At 36.1% G+C, this 17,050-nt stretch overlaps 1 protein-coding gene across 4 annotated transcripts in view; it reads right to left on the reverse strand.

The window, feature by feature from the left end:
* Positions 1 to 17,050, reverse strand: part of CMTM4 (CKLF like MARVEL transmembrane domain containing 4) — an 82,202-nt gene that overhangs the window by 39,384 nt on the left and 25,768 nt on the right. Inside the window, exons 3-5 of one of the 4 annotated variants that reach the window (XR_012837595.1) lie at positions 11,877 to 11,975; positions 9,817 to 10,965; positions 1,663 to 3,257 (exon numbers count right to left, since the gene is read on the reverse strand). The exons of 2 other annotated variants lie outside the window; for them this stretch is intronic. Coding sequence is in view for 1 of the 2 variants with exons in the window: in XM_075765667.1 (XP_075621782.1) it covers positions 10,792 to 10,965; positions 11,877 to 11,975 (273 nt within the window). In the remaining variant the exon portion in view is untranslated. Of the gene's footprint in view, positions 1 to 1,662; positions 3,258 to 9,672; positions 10,966 to 11,876; positions 11,976 to 17,050 lie in introns of those variants that run through there. One more of the 4 variants, XM_075765667.1, reaches the window with a different exon arrangement.

The following is a 17,050-nucleotide window of genomic DNA, read 5'->3' on the forward strand; positions in this document are numbered from 1 at the left end:
AAAATGCATAAATAAATGAGAAAGCATAAATATTGCTACTAAACCTCATAGCAGGCAGCTTGTAACCATCCTCATAAGAGACTAAAAATAATTAAATGAAGTGGCTTCATTCCAAAGATCAGGATACAACTGCCCCCAAAAAGCAAATGCAAGATACGTATCACCTTATATTTTTACATATGCGTAAAGAAGCTCCACCTAGCCATCCTTTAATCCTCTTCTGAGCATGGAGAGAGAAAGAGAGAATACATCAAGGAAGCAGAAGAAATTTAGATAAGCACTGAGAATGTGAATCTTGTTACAAGATACCCAAGACACCTTTTTGCATGGAGTATTGGTTTAAAAGTCAGGATGGAGACACCAACCCTTGATTTTCTTCTGAGTCAACAGGACTGCATCAAAAAACACTCAAGGCAACAAAGATTCCTCCTTTACTGGAAGAATTCATAGTACTCTGAATGGTTTGTAAAACTTCTAGGTCAGAAGGTAAAACAATGTTACCCAGAAAATATAAGTGTATTTAAAAAAAAAATAAATCAATTTTTCAATCTATTTCCTTGAAAAAGAAAACAGTGATTCCAATATTAATTTTGGCCAAGTAATATCTAAGCTTTTATTCTATGTATTTGTGATGCTGTCCATTACATATTGTTAGCCTGATCCATTAAATAAGAAATCAATTATAGCCTTCCCAAGAGAGTGAAGGAAGCTTCACTATTTAAAACTTTTTTTTTTTTTTAAATTCAACAGCTAACAAGTTCTTTTGACCAAGGAACACCATGGATAACAACATCAGCATTAAGACCAGCACTTTAACTCTTTGTTTTCTTGAAGAGCATCGATTTCATTAAGGCCTGATCTCTAAGCAGGTCCGATGGACACAACACCACAACAGATTAGAATTTACCACTGCTGACAACCCCACACAGGCAAAATGAACTGGCCCATCTTCTAGCAGACAAGTTGTGCAAGCACATGACTCTCCTTAGTGGATCCTTCTGTACCACCACCTTTGTCCATGTCCACACACACACACACACACGTTCTCCTTCAGCAGTGTTTTAAGAGCATCATCCATACTTCCAAATCTTCGCACAACACTCATTCAACCATCCATACGTTTCCTCAGTTCTTACCCTTATTAACTCAGTGCTTTCACCTTGCACCTAAAGTGGCTGGATACTAAAAATACCAGTTCCATCAGGTAGGACTTGCACCATACAGCCCCTGAGGTGGCAGAGCATCACCCACCCACTCTGACATTTCAGCTCCAAAATTCCTTTTCAGTCCGGAACGCTGCAATCCACAACATACAGCATTTCGGTCCATTACAGCATACCATGGAGAAACCTCCACAAGAGCGATCCTACCACAACCACTTTAGCAATAAAGTGGTTCCATGTGCTTTCTGCTACATGTAACCTTTCATCAAGGACTGCTTATACACGGTTTTTTATTAACTCCTGCATCTATGAAGTTTGTCTTGTCAGACACAGTCACAAAAAAAAACTCATACAGGGTTGGTTGGTTTGATGTTTAACCCCATGATACTGTCTTACATAGGAAGTGCATTTAGCAGCTCCACTTACCAGATTATTAACTAATCAACCACAACACTTGGCATACTGAGTTAGTATGTTGCCTTTACAGATGAAGACAATGTTTTTGTACTTTAATATGTCCATTTATTAAACAGGAAGTCCTTCACAAATGATTCCATACTATATTGATCAAGATAAGTGTTAGAAAACTACCATTTTCCCTACATACAAAAATACAGACTTTTACCACTATGAAGACATGATCAGAAGAGTACCATGAAAATCCATAGAGCTCAAATCTTCAAATATCAGAAAGAAAAAAGACAGAAAGACAACTAAATAAAAAAAATTTACAAAAAGTATTGTGCCCATATACAAAAGACTGGAAAAGCAAAATGACATTTAAAACTGATAAATACACCATTTAAATTATGCTATAACAGTATGGATTTTAAAAACAGGACTGCTTTCTGTATTGCAAAACATTACAATTCTTCAGCTTGTGTTTTCCGTTTACATAAAAACCAACAGAAAAGAAGCACACAACATATTGAATAATCATCACTGGTGTAAAAACGAGTTGGAGGTTACGTTTTCTTGTAGAGTTACCTTGCCTTTGAAACTGGTCAAACATTAACAGCACAATTTTGACATACAGAGCTGGAAGATGCTACACTTACACAGTAAGTTACAGCTGTCAATACTGAGGGGACAGTGATCACAGCTGGTAGGTACTGCTGCAAAAGCATCTATTTTATCAGCTAGCCTTGTGTGCAGTTTGAGGACTTCAAGAACACTTACCAAAATAATGTGAAATTGCTTCAAGGCTGTAAATTGTCTCTATATGAAAATTTGCTAACTTGTGATATTCTTCAAATCCTTGATCAGGATTTGGTGATAAATGGGTACCTGTTCTGCAGTCCCCTAAGTCAATGGGGAATTTTGCCTGAGTAAGGACAGCAGAGTTAGGTTCTGCATTCACACACAGAGTATGCTTGTAAAGATTTTCCTTGGCAAAACATTACAATTTTTCTTACTTCAAAAGCAAAATACCAAGGGTATTACACAGCAGACTTGTGCTCATATGATAAAAGGAAACTTGCATCCCCTTTGCTCAGCCCAAGATGGAAATCTAACCCACTATTTCGACTAATAATTCTGAGCTGTTGACAATTACAAATCTGTCACTGTAGGACCTATATCCCCAAGGGATAAAGTCTTTCAGTCAGGCCTGGACGCTCCTTCCTCAGACACCATAAGTTATGGGCTAGAATCAGAATGTTTAGATTATGCCTGGTCGAGGACCCAGAATCAGCACCGAGGATACAGATATCCCACACTGAGCATCTCTTTCCAAAAGTCTCAAGGAAAGGAATTTGGAGCACTTTCTAGCTCACATCAGCAATCTGCCTTATCTCCTCCATCTTTCAGGCAGCAACCTAAGGCAGAGCAAAAGTGATACAATCTTTCGATTTGCCATGATAACAGATTTACTATTTAGTGCACAAAGGCAAAGCAATGACTACAGTAGCCGTAAAACTGGTATCAGTGGAAACAAAGCACAATGAAGCCAGAGATGCATTAGTGACTCACATTACAAAAATAGTGTTTACTGGTTTAATAAATTTACATCTCTATTTTTGTGAATGACAAGTGTTTATACCACACATGGAAGGCACACTAGGTGAAGCAGTTTTTCGGTATTTGTTTACAATTCTGTGAAAAGACAAAGTGTCAACTTTCAAATCAAAATTGAGCATTATAATGAGAAATAAATACATACTTTACTATTTTATTGTGGGTTCCTGAACCCTTACAAACTTCAACATATACAAATAGTTTCAAAATTACACTAACACAGAAGATAGTAAGTCTAGACAGATATAATGATTAGCTAATTCATTTGTTATATTACGTCATAAATGTTGTGTCTTAAGTATAGAAACAATTTTAAAATGCAATATATTGGCCACAATATATAAACCAAGTATTTTCTTACTCCAGAACTGCTATGTATGACTTAAAGCTGGATGAACTGTAGTGCTAAGATACACTCTCCCTCCACAACATCCAACAAGTAGAAACCAGTAAACATTCAAGATTAAAGTATAAACAGTAGAAAAATGAAGGTAGCAATTGTTGTAATAAAAGGGTGCTAGCCAGAACCACTTTAACCTGTAGACATCAGGATAAATGTAACATTACTAAAAATATTTAGACAATAATACTTCTGGGATTAAGAGGTTACCAAAAGTGATAAATCAGCCTAGTTAAGAGAGGGTATTTTCTTTCAAACACATGAAGGTTTTAATTAAATGTCTAATGAGATATTTGTCCAAAGCAAAACAAATACAATACCCTGAAATTTCCCATATTCTAGACAATAGTCCGTGACAGTCAGAAGAGGCAGATGGTCATATTTCATTCTGTTACTCACATGCAGATGTTATTAAAATAGCTGTAGGGACCAGCCCCAATAAAAAAAAAAAAAGAAAGAAAAAAGAAAAAACACAGATACTCCATTAATAAGATCTGGCTATTGCTTTTTGAAATGCTCCTATGTCCTTATTCTGAATTCAAGAAGATAGTTTCCCTATCCTTCCATATATGCTAACTGGCATTTTAAAATTTTACCCATGACATCCATGGTATACAGATAAAACCTTCATAGTAAACACAAAGCTCTGTTATAAATATGTCAATCAAGGTAACTATGTATATTGTATATAAAATTAAATATCTTCTGTTTCCCAAGTATAATTTAAAAAGGAATATCTGTGGCTAGTTATAAAAAAATATTTATTAACCCATAGAGATTAAAAGGCAATTTCACTAACTCATCCATCCAGCACATCTGAAAGAGTTGCACTGGGATTTGGATAGGTAACTTTAATCACATTTTCATGATAAATAGACAACTTTCATTTCTGGGCACATATAAGAACACTTTTGAAAGCTGCATATCCCAAAAGAAAATTAGATTGTGTTGTATACTCTAAATTAAAGGCTATCATAAATCACAGTGTAAGCAGATTTTTAAAAGATTATTTTTAGAATAAAAATGGTTAAATTATAGATAGATTTTTAAAAGACAAGCAAAAATAAGACCAAAACAACAAAGGAATCCTTTCAGGCTGGACAGCACTGCTCTGATACTGTCAAACAGATCTATCCAGGCAGCCAAGTGGCTAACAGGGAAAACAATATACCAGGAAAAACTCTAAAATGGCATTCAAAGATGTCCTGACAATTTCTATAAATTTCTTTTTAACCAACTCCCTCTGTTAAAATAAAGAGAGGAATATAGCATAGTTTCTACAAAGTGTTTTCAAACATTCTGCTGGGTTTTGTACCTATTTCAGTTTTTTTAAAATTATTTTGTTGTCATTAAAATTCATACACACAGCTCTATCTGCACAGTCTTTTTTGAGCTTCGATGGCCCTCCAAACAATCCATTATTTTGCTATAAACAACAAGAATTAAGTACCAATTTTCAGAAATGCTACATGATGGCTTTACTCATTTCAGTGGGACTGAGCAGAAGCTAGTCTGCAACTATCCTTTCTTCTAGACACATAGAGCCCTTCTCATGCAAGCATCTACATCCTGCAGGTCTCTGTGAACCAACTACTTCAGCTGAGTAGACGTTACTTGATAATTACATCGATTTGTCATCATACCTCAGTTTTTAAGATGCACCATTAACAACATCGGTGTAGATTCTCTCCAATGTGTTACACAGTCAGCACAGCTCCAGAGTTAGGAATAGAGAAACACTTCTACACCTACTTTTACTACTGATTCAAGGTGTGTCACACCTATATGAAGTGCAGAAGCAATCTTTACTTCTCCAGTTGGGCATTATTAACATTCATGTATCATTTTGAAAGCAGTGGATTATTAAGCATCAAATTTGGGTTTTTTCTCTCCTCCTCACCCTTTATCTCAAATCCATGATCAGACTGTGCCCACCTAAAATAACTAAGTACCTGCTGAAGATGTTTGCCTCCAGGGCATTCAGCTTAAGACCTGTTCTTTATGCTCTGATTTTCATGTACAAAGCTGTTCAGTATCTCATCTGAGTAGGAAAGAGGATATTTTCTACACTATTTGAATTGCTATTAAGTTGGGTTTTGGTTTTAAATTGTGCCCTAAAAACATTATTCTTACTTATTTGGGGTTTTGGAGTTGGGTTTCTCCCCCTCCCCCCCTCACAAAACAGAACAAGTAGGAATGTTTCCAAAGTTGTCACAAGACAAGAAAATAACAGATATAGAACAAGGACTAAGGAAGAAGGGGGAAAAAAGGGTCGCATTACTAAAATCACATATTAGAGAAGCATTTGCTGTGCCTGCACATCCCCAAAATAGCACAAAGGTGACAAATTGTCAAATTTGCTTAGGGACCTTAAAGTTCATGGAAAACTAGCAGTTAATTCACTCATAACAGTCCACATGCAGCTTGTAGCAGATCAATTCTGCTGCTCTGTTCCACAGCATTTTAAGAACCAATAAGTTTGATGTGTTAGGAAGGGGCAAGCATCATATGGTACAAAATAATTCGGGGGGGGGGGTAAAATAAGATTATCTTAGGGAAGACTGGAAACTTTCCCCAGTTTTCCCATCTTCCTTCTAGAATCAATAGTGAAATTCAAATGGATAAAAGAATTATAGATTGTATCATGAGATGCAAAGTGAAACCTATGTGACAAAGCCTATGAAGAAGCACCCCAAATTACTGATTTTATTTAAATTCACATGTAAGAGACATCTTATAAGCAAAAGATGAGAAGCTGCTTCCAAGGCACAGTTCATTGCTGATGCCATGCTTCTGAATACACAGCACAGACTGAAATATAGGCATCAAATCTCTAGAGTCAGTACCTTGTCTCTCAAAAAAGGTAGAGGTAGATTAATCTCTAATCCTCTCAACCTCTAAGCATGTGGCTCTGACCAGAAAGTTTACACAGAAACACATGCAGTATACTAGCTAGCTTCCAAAGTTCTAGGGGAAAGAATAAAATTTCCCCCAGCACATCTAGCCCAAACATCATAAGCAATCCTAAAAGGGAAGAGTACCACCCTTAAGCAAGAGGACATTGGACACAGTATTCTTATCTTCTTTATATTGAGGCAGACACTATACAGATTAATGAAGAAGGCTTAACAAAAATTAAATATTAAAGCGTAAGATAGATGAGGCACGAATATACAAAATGAAAGGAACAAGTGGAGAGTAAGGCGGCATCAACTGTACTAAGAAGCGATGAAACTGTCGAATCAGCTCTTAATTATGGTTTTAGAAACTCCTGTGGTAGGCAGTTTGCACATCACTACAAGAATGTATAACAAATTTGAACTAGGGCTGACAAAACTGAGCATACATAGCGTTTAAGGCCAGGCTGGATGAGGCTTTGGGCAACGTGGTCTAGTGGAGGGTGTCCCTGCCCACAGCAGGGGGGGTTAGAACTAGATGATCTTTAAGGTCCCCTCCAACCCAAACCATTCTACGATTCTATGATTGAGAGGAACGCATATATTCTTACAACACTACACAATTATTATGCTGTTGCTTCAATGATATCTTATCGTTTAATGTTTTGATGTCTCTGCATAGGTTGCAAAATTTGCAATCATTTCTACGTGCAGAAATACATGGAGATTGTGGGCTCGGTTTGACAAAACAGGACTAATCAGAACCATTACAGTTTTGAGCACCACGTTCCTACATGGTTCAAGTGTTTGGCTTTCATTTATTTTTATTTACAGTGGGCTTTAAGTCTCTTCATGGAGCTAAACAGCACTCTTAAGGACTAAAAGAAATTATCCCTATATGCTCAGCAATTACAAGCAAGACTAACTGGCTGGGAGAAGCAATATAATGTCACTTTTCTAAGCAATTTAAAAAAAATAATTAAACTTTCTACCCTATTTTCTTCCTGCAGCTTGGATAACAGTCTTAAAATATTACCACCTCCTCAATACACCATGTAAAATTAAGTCTGGTGGAAAAAAAAAAATCAAATGTGCATATATCATATGATCTTAATGTTTCCAATTTACTTGTGTCTCACAGCTACTTTATTTCCCTTCCATATAATCCAAATAGTAAATAATGTCTCTGTAGAGTAATAAATGCTTAACTTACATTTTTAGAAAGCATATACTATACAATACTAAAATCATCTTTGGTCCTCCAAAATAAGGAAATTACAAATTTACATTTATTTTTGTTTTACAAAGTGTATCAGATAGTATTTAAATTATTATTCTCTTTGAATTCTACCCTGAAAGCTGTGCTAAGCTCGAGTCATGATGTAAGTAATAAATAATGGCATACTGTTCTCAGCTCAAGAAAACTTATTTCACATGTAAAAACACTCAAGGTCATTCAGGTATACTACACGATGAAGTATTATACTGTTTTAGAAGCATAACTGTATAACTCTGCATTTGTCATTCCAGCTAAAACGTACAAAAGCTTCTCATGATCTCACTCCAGAAAAAGATAGGTGAAGCTACCTTTTCTTCTAGCTAAGGAAAGGTGTAAGGATTTGAAAGATACCAAGTTCATAGATTTACATGCACAAGATCTCCCACACCTCTAAAAAAGAGCCCAAAAAACCCAAACAAAAAAACCCCAACCAGAATAAGCAAAGGGATTACAAGAGAGGTGGCATTCTTTTATGTACTCTCCATTTCATTCCCTGTCATTAACCAGCAAACAGGATACACTCCTAATGAAAAGCCTTTGTTATGCATCACCTAACTTCCATTGCTGGATTTCAGACGAGGGTAAAAAGTATGGATCTTCTAGAAGACAGTTTTCTCATTTGGAGTAGAGAGTTTTGGTCTTTTGGTGTGGTGGTTTGGTTTGGTTTTGTGTTTTGGGGTTGGTGGTTTTTTTGGTGTTTTGTTTGTTTGGATTTTTACAATCTTTATACAAACAGCTTTAATACCAGTTTACAATTCCAGTCTGGGTATGCTTGTGCTACTTTTTAAAAGGTTCTTTTAATAATTGCCAATATCTACAAACTTCTTGCAAACTTTGCCAATACTAGGCAGAGTGCTGAAAAACAGCAGGGCTGTAACAACTGTACTGGCAATAACAAACTTATCACAACTGAACATGGAACTGTCATTTACATCTCATGAAACGCACAGTAATCCTGGTGAGACACCACCTCAGTAAAATGTCTATGTTCTAAACCCAACACTACAGCTTGGCTTATATGGTTCAATCTTTTTTAAACTGGTGTTTCCTTTGGCATTAACTTTCAATGAAGCACAATAAAATGTTATTATAGTAACTGGTAAACCACTACTCATTAAGAAAATGCAAGTTTTCTTTAACCTCATTAGTAACTCTTTCTGAATTTTAATCTCCGTCTTAGCCACTAAGGTGAAATGCCCTGTAGACATCAGTAAATTGAAAATACATGTTTTGTCACCAGTTTTTCACAAATCAAAATAATTCTCTGTTGCTTGATTCAAACATTGCAGCGTTAGGTTCACACCTGTCACTATCCCAGTTCCCTCCGGTATTAAAAAAAGCTCAGGTACTTCTATTTATCTTCTGTTTGGTATAACCTGTTTTTCATATTTAAAAGTGACCTATCTGCAACGTATTGTTGTTTGTTCTTATGACTCCAGTTAACCGCATCGATCCACTTAAGAGTACAGCTACAGAACACAATGCAAAAAAAATGTTGAAGTCAAACGTGACAAATTCTGGCATACGTGGCATATAGCTGCACTAATTTTGAAGTTTTCATGTGCTTACACCAGAAAGGAATTCAGCTCTACAGATCTTCTCCCACATACATTTTCCTCATGCATATGCCAAATAATGGATTACATAAAAACATCAATTAAAAACCAGAAAAAATATCAAGGGACATCTTCCTAATAACATTATGATATTGTCTAACCAGTTACTGCAGAATTTGAGTTTTGAGTAGAGAAAATACACTTCTCTTCACTGGAAGTAGCAATTAAAGTAAGAAAACTTCAGTTAGGTAAAACTATTTCTAAACAAATCAGTACAACTGTATTATCCTCCAATTATCTAAACTCATTTACCAAAGAAATATTAGGGGAAGAAATTTGCAGAAATTTTAAAAAAAATCAGTTTTACCTACTACAAACAGTTTTAATTTTAGAAGAAACAACCAACCTTCCAAAAAGGAAAATATTTACCTTACATGAATCACAATATTGCAACCTTAGAAACACTTTACGCACACATCATAATTTTTTACTAGTTCTTGCTTACCCTAGGCTTCTCAGAAAGGTTGAACCTTAAAAATAAAAAAAATAAAAAAAAAAGCCATGAGTGGAAAGCAAGTCTATTGGATGACAACCCCTTCTTTCTCTACTGTGCCCCTCAACCCCCTTTTCTCCACCCTGCCTCCCGAGCATATTTATTTGCTCATTTTGGAATGAAAAACAGAATATATCCCAACATGTGCAGAAAACCATATACTTGCACTTGATGCATTATGGTGACCATTCCATAAACGTGCTAACTTTGCACAAATTCCAATCTGGCCAAGGTCATGCATGAACTGAATATGGCAATTTCAGAGTAACCCATAGGTTAACTACCTCAACACTATATCAATCAAACAAAAAAAATGTGAACTGGTTGTCCATTTCAGCTACGTAAGTGCACCAACAGTGAAACTGCAGATCTTACAGATGAGAATTCAGCTATACTGCGAAGGCTGCATGAGGATGGATCTAGAGAGTTTGTTGGACATGATACATGGCTAAAGTTATTGCTATTTGCCCCTCGCTTCCTTTTTGCATGTACTAAATTTAATTTTCATGGATTTCTTTCCTGTATTAACCATACAATGTAGCGCTGGTCTTAGTGTTTACAATAGTCAAAGAAACTGTGGCAGAACATGTATATTCAGAGCTTGCACTTGGGAGAGGGAAGGAAAGTACTGTGCAGTTAAGCCAAAACAGTAACATACTTCAATACATATATATAAAATATATTATATAAGCTATATAATATATGTGTATATATATGTGGACATCTTAAGCGGATCTTGCTTTTGAATGACTAACATTTACTGCCTTTATGACAACAGCTTCTGACTCAATGCATCTCTGCACATATGCAGGGCTGGGCATTCTTTGCCACCATCTGATCTTCCTTAAATAAAGAAAAAACCCTTTATTCCATGAGGGAGTTAAGCACTTCTTTGTTTCCCTTTGCAGTCCCATTTGAACGTCACTTTCATGCATCCAGACGCTGAATCTCAGGGCGATGATCTACTTCTCTGGATTCTGTCCGAGCACGTATGTACTCACTGGTCTGCCGACTAATTTGTTGTCTGCTGTTCATTCGCCACTTTTTAATAGCTAAATATGTGTTCACAGCATACACTGCCATTGCCAAGAAACCAAATATCTACAAGAAGTAGAAAGAATTGTCAAAGACAATTTTTGAAAACAAGAATAATAGTAGTTTCACAACAAATTCCTCAGAAGCTTAGTTTTCTACTATATTTGCACTGACAAATCATCATGGCATGTAAAATGGATGTTTTTCTTCTTCAATGAACTAGAGAATCTGAAAAAACGACTAAGATCAATGATCCCAGAAAACAAAGTTCTCTGACTACAAACACAACAATTAAATCCTGCAATGCAACTTCAATGGAAGAACCTCTTGTAAAGAAGAATACAGCTCTTCATCCAACAGTTCATTCCTCAGGGTGCACATAATAGCGAATGAATGACAAGATGAACAGTCCAGACCATCAGCCTGGAGAAGGAGCTAATTTGCAGTTCTTCCTATATGCTTCTGCAGAACTGTTGTGTGATTTTCAATGTCCAGGTTTAGAAAAAAGAAAAAAAAAAAAAAGATTGCCAACTCAAGCACAAAATTAATTTGCTTGACCTTACTGTTCTAGATTTTAAATCTTGAAGTACTGCTATACTCCACAGAACAAAAATGATCTGTAGTGAGCAAGAAGAATTCAGCAAACTACATGTAAGCAGCTCTAATTCCTTGTGAATTTTTGGCTCTGTCTTTTCTGTAGGCTTGCAATATACAGCAGTATCACTAAGCTAGCTATAGAGAAAGAAGCAAAGCAAGTTCAACTGTTAGTGTTCTCTGCAAGTTAATTTTTCTGTTTGTTCTTGCCTTCAGACAAACAACTCAAAGGATGTCAATAATTTTTAAATCATAATTAGCTTATAGCCAACTGTAAAATTAGAAGTAAATTGTGATGGCAATGGCAACAGGAGTATTCAATGAACACGAGGGAAAAGTTATTCTTAGATAAGAGTCATATATAAAGAAGTTCAAATTCTTACCACAGCAGCAATTTCTGCTCCAGTTTTATGGTTTAAAGCAGCAAGTACTACAGAGGCAATGAAAAAGAAGAAAGTGCTGAGTCCAGTGTTGACCAGATCCTAAAAAAATAAATTCATTATCATTACTAAACAATGATTCTTTGCTTGCTTTTAATAGAAGTGATGAAACAGAAGAAGGTTAGAACAAGAACTATAGCAATACTTCCCCACTTTCTATGCAGTTTATCACTTACACAAAAGAAGGCAAAGATTGTTACACAGGAAACATAGCATGTGTGCGCATTAGTCTGTGAACTGAAGTCAAATAGCATGTACACATAAAGCACCAGTACAGATTCTGGATGCGTTACCTCAATTTCTATTGGGTTTATTAGAAAAGTATAAATCAGCATAAACAATGAGTAAAACTGTTCTACCTCAGCTGACACTGAAGTAACCCGAATATCAAACTTAGCACACCTTGTTCTCTTTCACATCACAACAGTGCTCCATGCACTGCCCTGAGAAGTTATGATTTTTTCTACAAATTCATTGTAGAAAACTGCATGTCCTAGGCTATTTCTATGAATAACAGCTGCCCATATTGTGAGAATACAGAAGTTTTTTACGTATTTATTGCATTAAATTGATGCTTCAAGTAGATGTTTTAGAACATATGTACAGCAACATCCCAGGGACATCTACGTTCAGGGAAAATTCTTGCTTTGCTCCAAGAACAGAAAAATGACAGGCAACATGCAATTCAGTTATACATATGCTGCATATGTCACTGAGTGTTCAGATGATTATGCTGCCATAAAGCAGGGTCATTAACATATCATTGGAACATAAGAATTCTGAATGGCAGCTATTGGCACAAGAATAATTACATCAATAATTACATCAAAACAAGACTATGTAATCAGACTCAAGGAAAAAAAATTAAAGATTTGGGACTTTAATAGAAGAAACAAAGTGCTAGATTCATTAGGGACTAGCTGTTCAGTATGTATCTTCTACAATTTTTTAAAACATTTGATATGTATGTACACTGCACTATATGTTCACTACAGAGATGCAGAAAATAAGTGACTATCATGACAATTGAATGAATAGGTGAAGTCAGGGAGCATGGAGGGGTGTGGAAGAATCTGGGAACAGCAGTTCAGCACAAATATCCTGAAAGAACATGGAATCAGCAAGAGGTGAATACTACCATACTCAAAAGGGACAGAAAGAAAACCTGTATACAAGTTTGCTGTGCAACTTACAGTTTTGAGTTAAAGAAAAAACAAACAAACAACAAAAATACAATGAACATGCCAACTGCCACCATTAAAAAAATCCTATCACCACTCTTTAATTAGAATTCAAGTTAGTTCTACTTGACACTCTTCTTTCACATGCAAGCCAGGCTCACTTCCTGTTCCTGCTCCTCCACTTACTACAAATTTTTTTTTTGTTTTAATTTTTCCCCAAAGTGGGCCTTGCGAAGTGCTATAAGAAGTTAGCTTAGAAAACTCAAGATATAAATCTAAACTTATTCCTTGGTTACGAATCCCATGACTATGTTCCAGCTACATAGCACAAAGACTTTGAAAAGACCATTGTCATCCAGCCACCCCCAAAACATCTGTTTTTCTAGGCATGATTGGAGAATGTTTTAGAAAGTAATTATAAAACTAAAAGTTTCTGGCACTGTGTTATTCACAGGGAAAGCTGTCCATTTTGAGGGTATTGACTTGGTGACAGCTGGTTACCAAAATTAAGCGTACCTGAGGATAAACTGTATGATGTATCGCTGTGGCCTGATCCTCATCTTTAAGTGGAACTTTCCCAAGAAATCCAAGAGGTTTCCATTGCTCATTGCTATTTCCACCCACACATTCAGATTTCTTGAGCCCAGTAAGACCCAAACTGTCTTACCCAACATTAAGGAAACAAAAGCAAATTGTGGGTCTCAAACTACCATCTTTTCACCCAGCAGTGTATAATTAGAGAGATACTTTTAATCTCTCTCGAAGCTTACCGAGATTGATGTTATCTGGTACTCAGTGCACCAAACAAAATTGGAATTTTATTAAATAGTTATTGCCGTTTTAATTATATAACTTCTTGCTTTGCAGAGATTAAGTTAGAAATAGAGATACTAGAAAATAAATGGCATTTCATAATTTCTCCAAGTATCTCCCTCTCCAACTTTGAGTTTAGCAGCTCTAACCATGCTTCTGGAGTTGCCAACAAGAGCTGTGTTTCTTATCTGCACAAACCTTTTCTCACTAGAGGGGAAGCCTCACTATATATGACAACAGATACCAGACTCGACAGTACTCAATGTTTTCATCAAGTCTCTAGAGTAAACATATGTACGTCACCAAGAATGCTGAAACTAAATACTGAAGAGAGGGCAGCTACGCTCTTGAATAATTTATATTAAAAAAAAAAAATTAGTTCGACCCAAGGTCAAGTTGTGTATTTCACTACCAGAGTACATTTGTCACCTACAGGAAGGACCTACAGAATGGAGACAAAATCCTAGAAGAAACAACTCAGAAGAACTTAGTAATTACAGTAGGTAAGCATCTCAAGATGTGATGCCACATAAAAAAAAAAGGGGGAGAAAAAGCACTTGTACATTCCTTTGGACATATGGACACGATAGGTTTAAGGTGGTAATCTTACCTTTGCAAGGGACACGGGAATGCTGCATCCTGTTCCGGTATCCACATTTTTAAAAGTATGTTGAAAAATTGGACAGGGTACAGAGAAGAGCCACAGAAGTTATTTGAAAGGAGGAGAAAATTTCTCACAGTATGAATCAAAGAACCTAAACTGCTTTGAATATTACAAAGACTGAGCTGTGTACATGAAGACTCCAGTGTTCAAGTTATCAAAAAAATACTAGCTGTTTTAAAAGTTTAACATAGAAAAGCACAACAAAATGAAAAGTATAACAAAATTAACAGCTGCAAAGTTAAGACAACAGTCATGTTCAAAATTAAGTTTTAATTGTAAGGGAGCTAACCATCAGAACAACCAACCAAAGATGTGCTTAATGTTCCACCTTTTCACTTATAATCCAGATCATGTTTTTTTCAGACACACATTTTGTACTTTCTTAGTACCATACTTAAAGACTAAGTGGATGACACATAACGCTCTACGATTTATGGGGTCAGATGTGCTTATTAATTAATCCTGCTGACCTCTGACTTTTTGAATCTGTCAGCTTGATCATCTTGCCAAAGGAGAATAATATAAGCAAGATAGCTAGACCTATCCACAACATGACAGACGTTATCATCTATCTCCATGCTACAAAATGACTTGAAGGCTTCTTATAAGAAGCTTGAGATACTGCAGAATATGAACTACTGCTGAAATTAGACTGCTGGTGCCTTTGTCATGATTTTTCCAGGAAACCAAAGATGTAAGTACATTAGAAACTTTGTCATCATCACTGGCATTTTATTTTATTGTAGTCTTTACAAAGACTATTAAATTTGTCCTTGCAAAGAATCCAACTATTCAAATCTAAAGAACTGATTCCATCTTGAGGCTTCAATTTATTCATTTGTGCAATTCCATTTTCCCTGTTTAGGTCAAAACCTTCTAATGCAATTAATGATTCAGTAACATTCATATAATAAGGCTGGTTTCTTAAAAAGCTAAAACTAACATAATCTTTCATATCCACATATCAGATTGTCTGGAGGTTAAGGGGCAACAACACTTATGAATAACATTGTCGTAAAGATATAGAAGGGTAACACCACAGATGCAAATATCGGTGGAGGTTTTTTTAATGCAAAATTTGGTACTTACTACTGAGAGCAGAAAGATAAGAAAAGAAAAAATGCAATGGTTTTGGACAAAGTCAGAGTAGAAACAAAAGAGAATGAACTACAGCAAGAATTCAAGAAGTAAAGGACACTCCCTAAAATAATGTAGCTTTTTTCCACGTAAAAGAAAATGAATAATCGTGACAATAAAAAGAATAAACTAATTGAAAAAAGATGAGCCATTTCAAATCTGGCCATGATGTAGCTGAAGTTCTTGCTATTATATTTATAGACAAAGTAAAAACCACATCACACAGATAGAAGAATTTCTGCTGAAATTACAGCAACCTCATGAGACAGTATGCTGTGCCATAAAATACTGTACAAAGCTGCAGAGAATAAAATCAAATCCACTCTAGACTGCTGCTGCTCCCTTCCTCCTTTACAGAATTATTTAAAATGAAAGACTGACTTCTGGTCACTTGCTAGTGATTTGCAAGTCATTCTGTTCAGTCACCAATGGTCCTATTAGTCCAAAGGACATTTTTGCTACTGCCACCACCAGCTATCTGTCCCACTCAGAAGGGGCATAAGGCAGAGAAGGCATCTTAATTCATGGATGAAGATGGGTTTATGCCAAGACAGCATTTTACACTAAAAAAAGAGGTGAGGCTTTTGTTCTGCTTATTATACTGTACAGGTGGGAAACTCCAGAAAAGAAAAATGGTCAGCATCCTACAGTCTTTTGTTTTTAAGGGCCTGGGCAGGTATGGTTCCTGGATTAATGAGGATGGAGAAGCTGAATTGGTGCTATGAATGAGAGCTCTGTTAACAGACCTGAAAACTCCCATTAAGTAACTTCTGAAAGCTGCAAGGCACGTCAGCTTTGAAAGCTTCTGTGTAGTCCTCCAGTTACCTGGAGTTGGCTCTGACACTCAAAGACTCATCAGTAATATCCACGTGCCTTTATCCATTGCTCTCCATGACTTCACACATGGAAACTTTTAAGAGACATTTAATCAAAATACATGCTCTGCCTTTTTATCCTGTGTTTTGTGGTGAAGTAAGAGACAAGTGATCAAGCACTACTGAAAAGGGAGACAGTGCCATATTGCAATTGTAATCTGTATAAACAAAAATATGGCATTTAAGCTGGTGGTTGCTTTTATCATTTGCTTTCTGAAATGCAAGAGTTTACATTTAGATGGAATTTAAAGTAGCTAAATGAATGTAATCTGGAATAGAAGCCTGCACATTTCAACACCTTGACTTTGTCACAAAAGGTCACAGAAGTTAGTGGCCTGCTGCTGTCCAGGTTATTCTCCACAAAGGACACAGCTCTAAGTAACATTTCCTCTTAGCTCTGATGGGTTGTGGTGGTTTGTTTTTCAGTTGGCAAGGGAAGGGAGTTGA

This window comes from Balearica regulorum, chromosome 13, assembly GCF_011004875.1.
Source record: "Balearica regulorum gibbericeps isolate bBalReg1 chromosome 13, bBalReg1.pri, whole genome shotgun sequence".
NCBI classification, from domain to species: Eukaryota; Metazoa; Chordata; class Aves; order Gruiformes; family Gruidae; genus Balearica; species Balearica regulorum.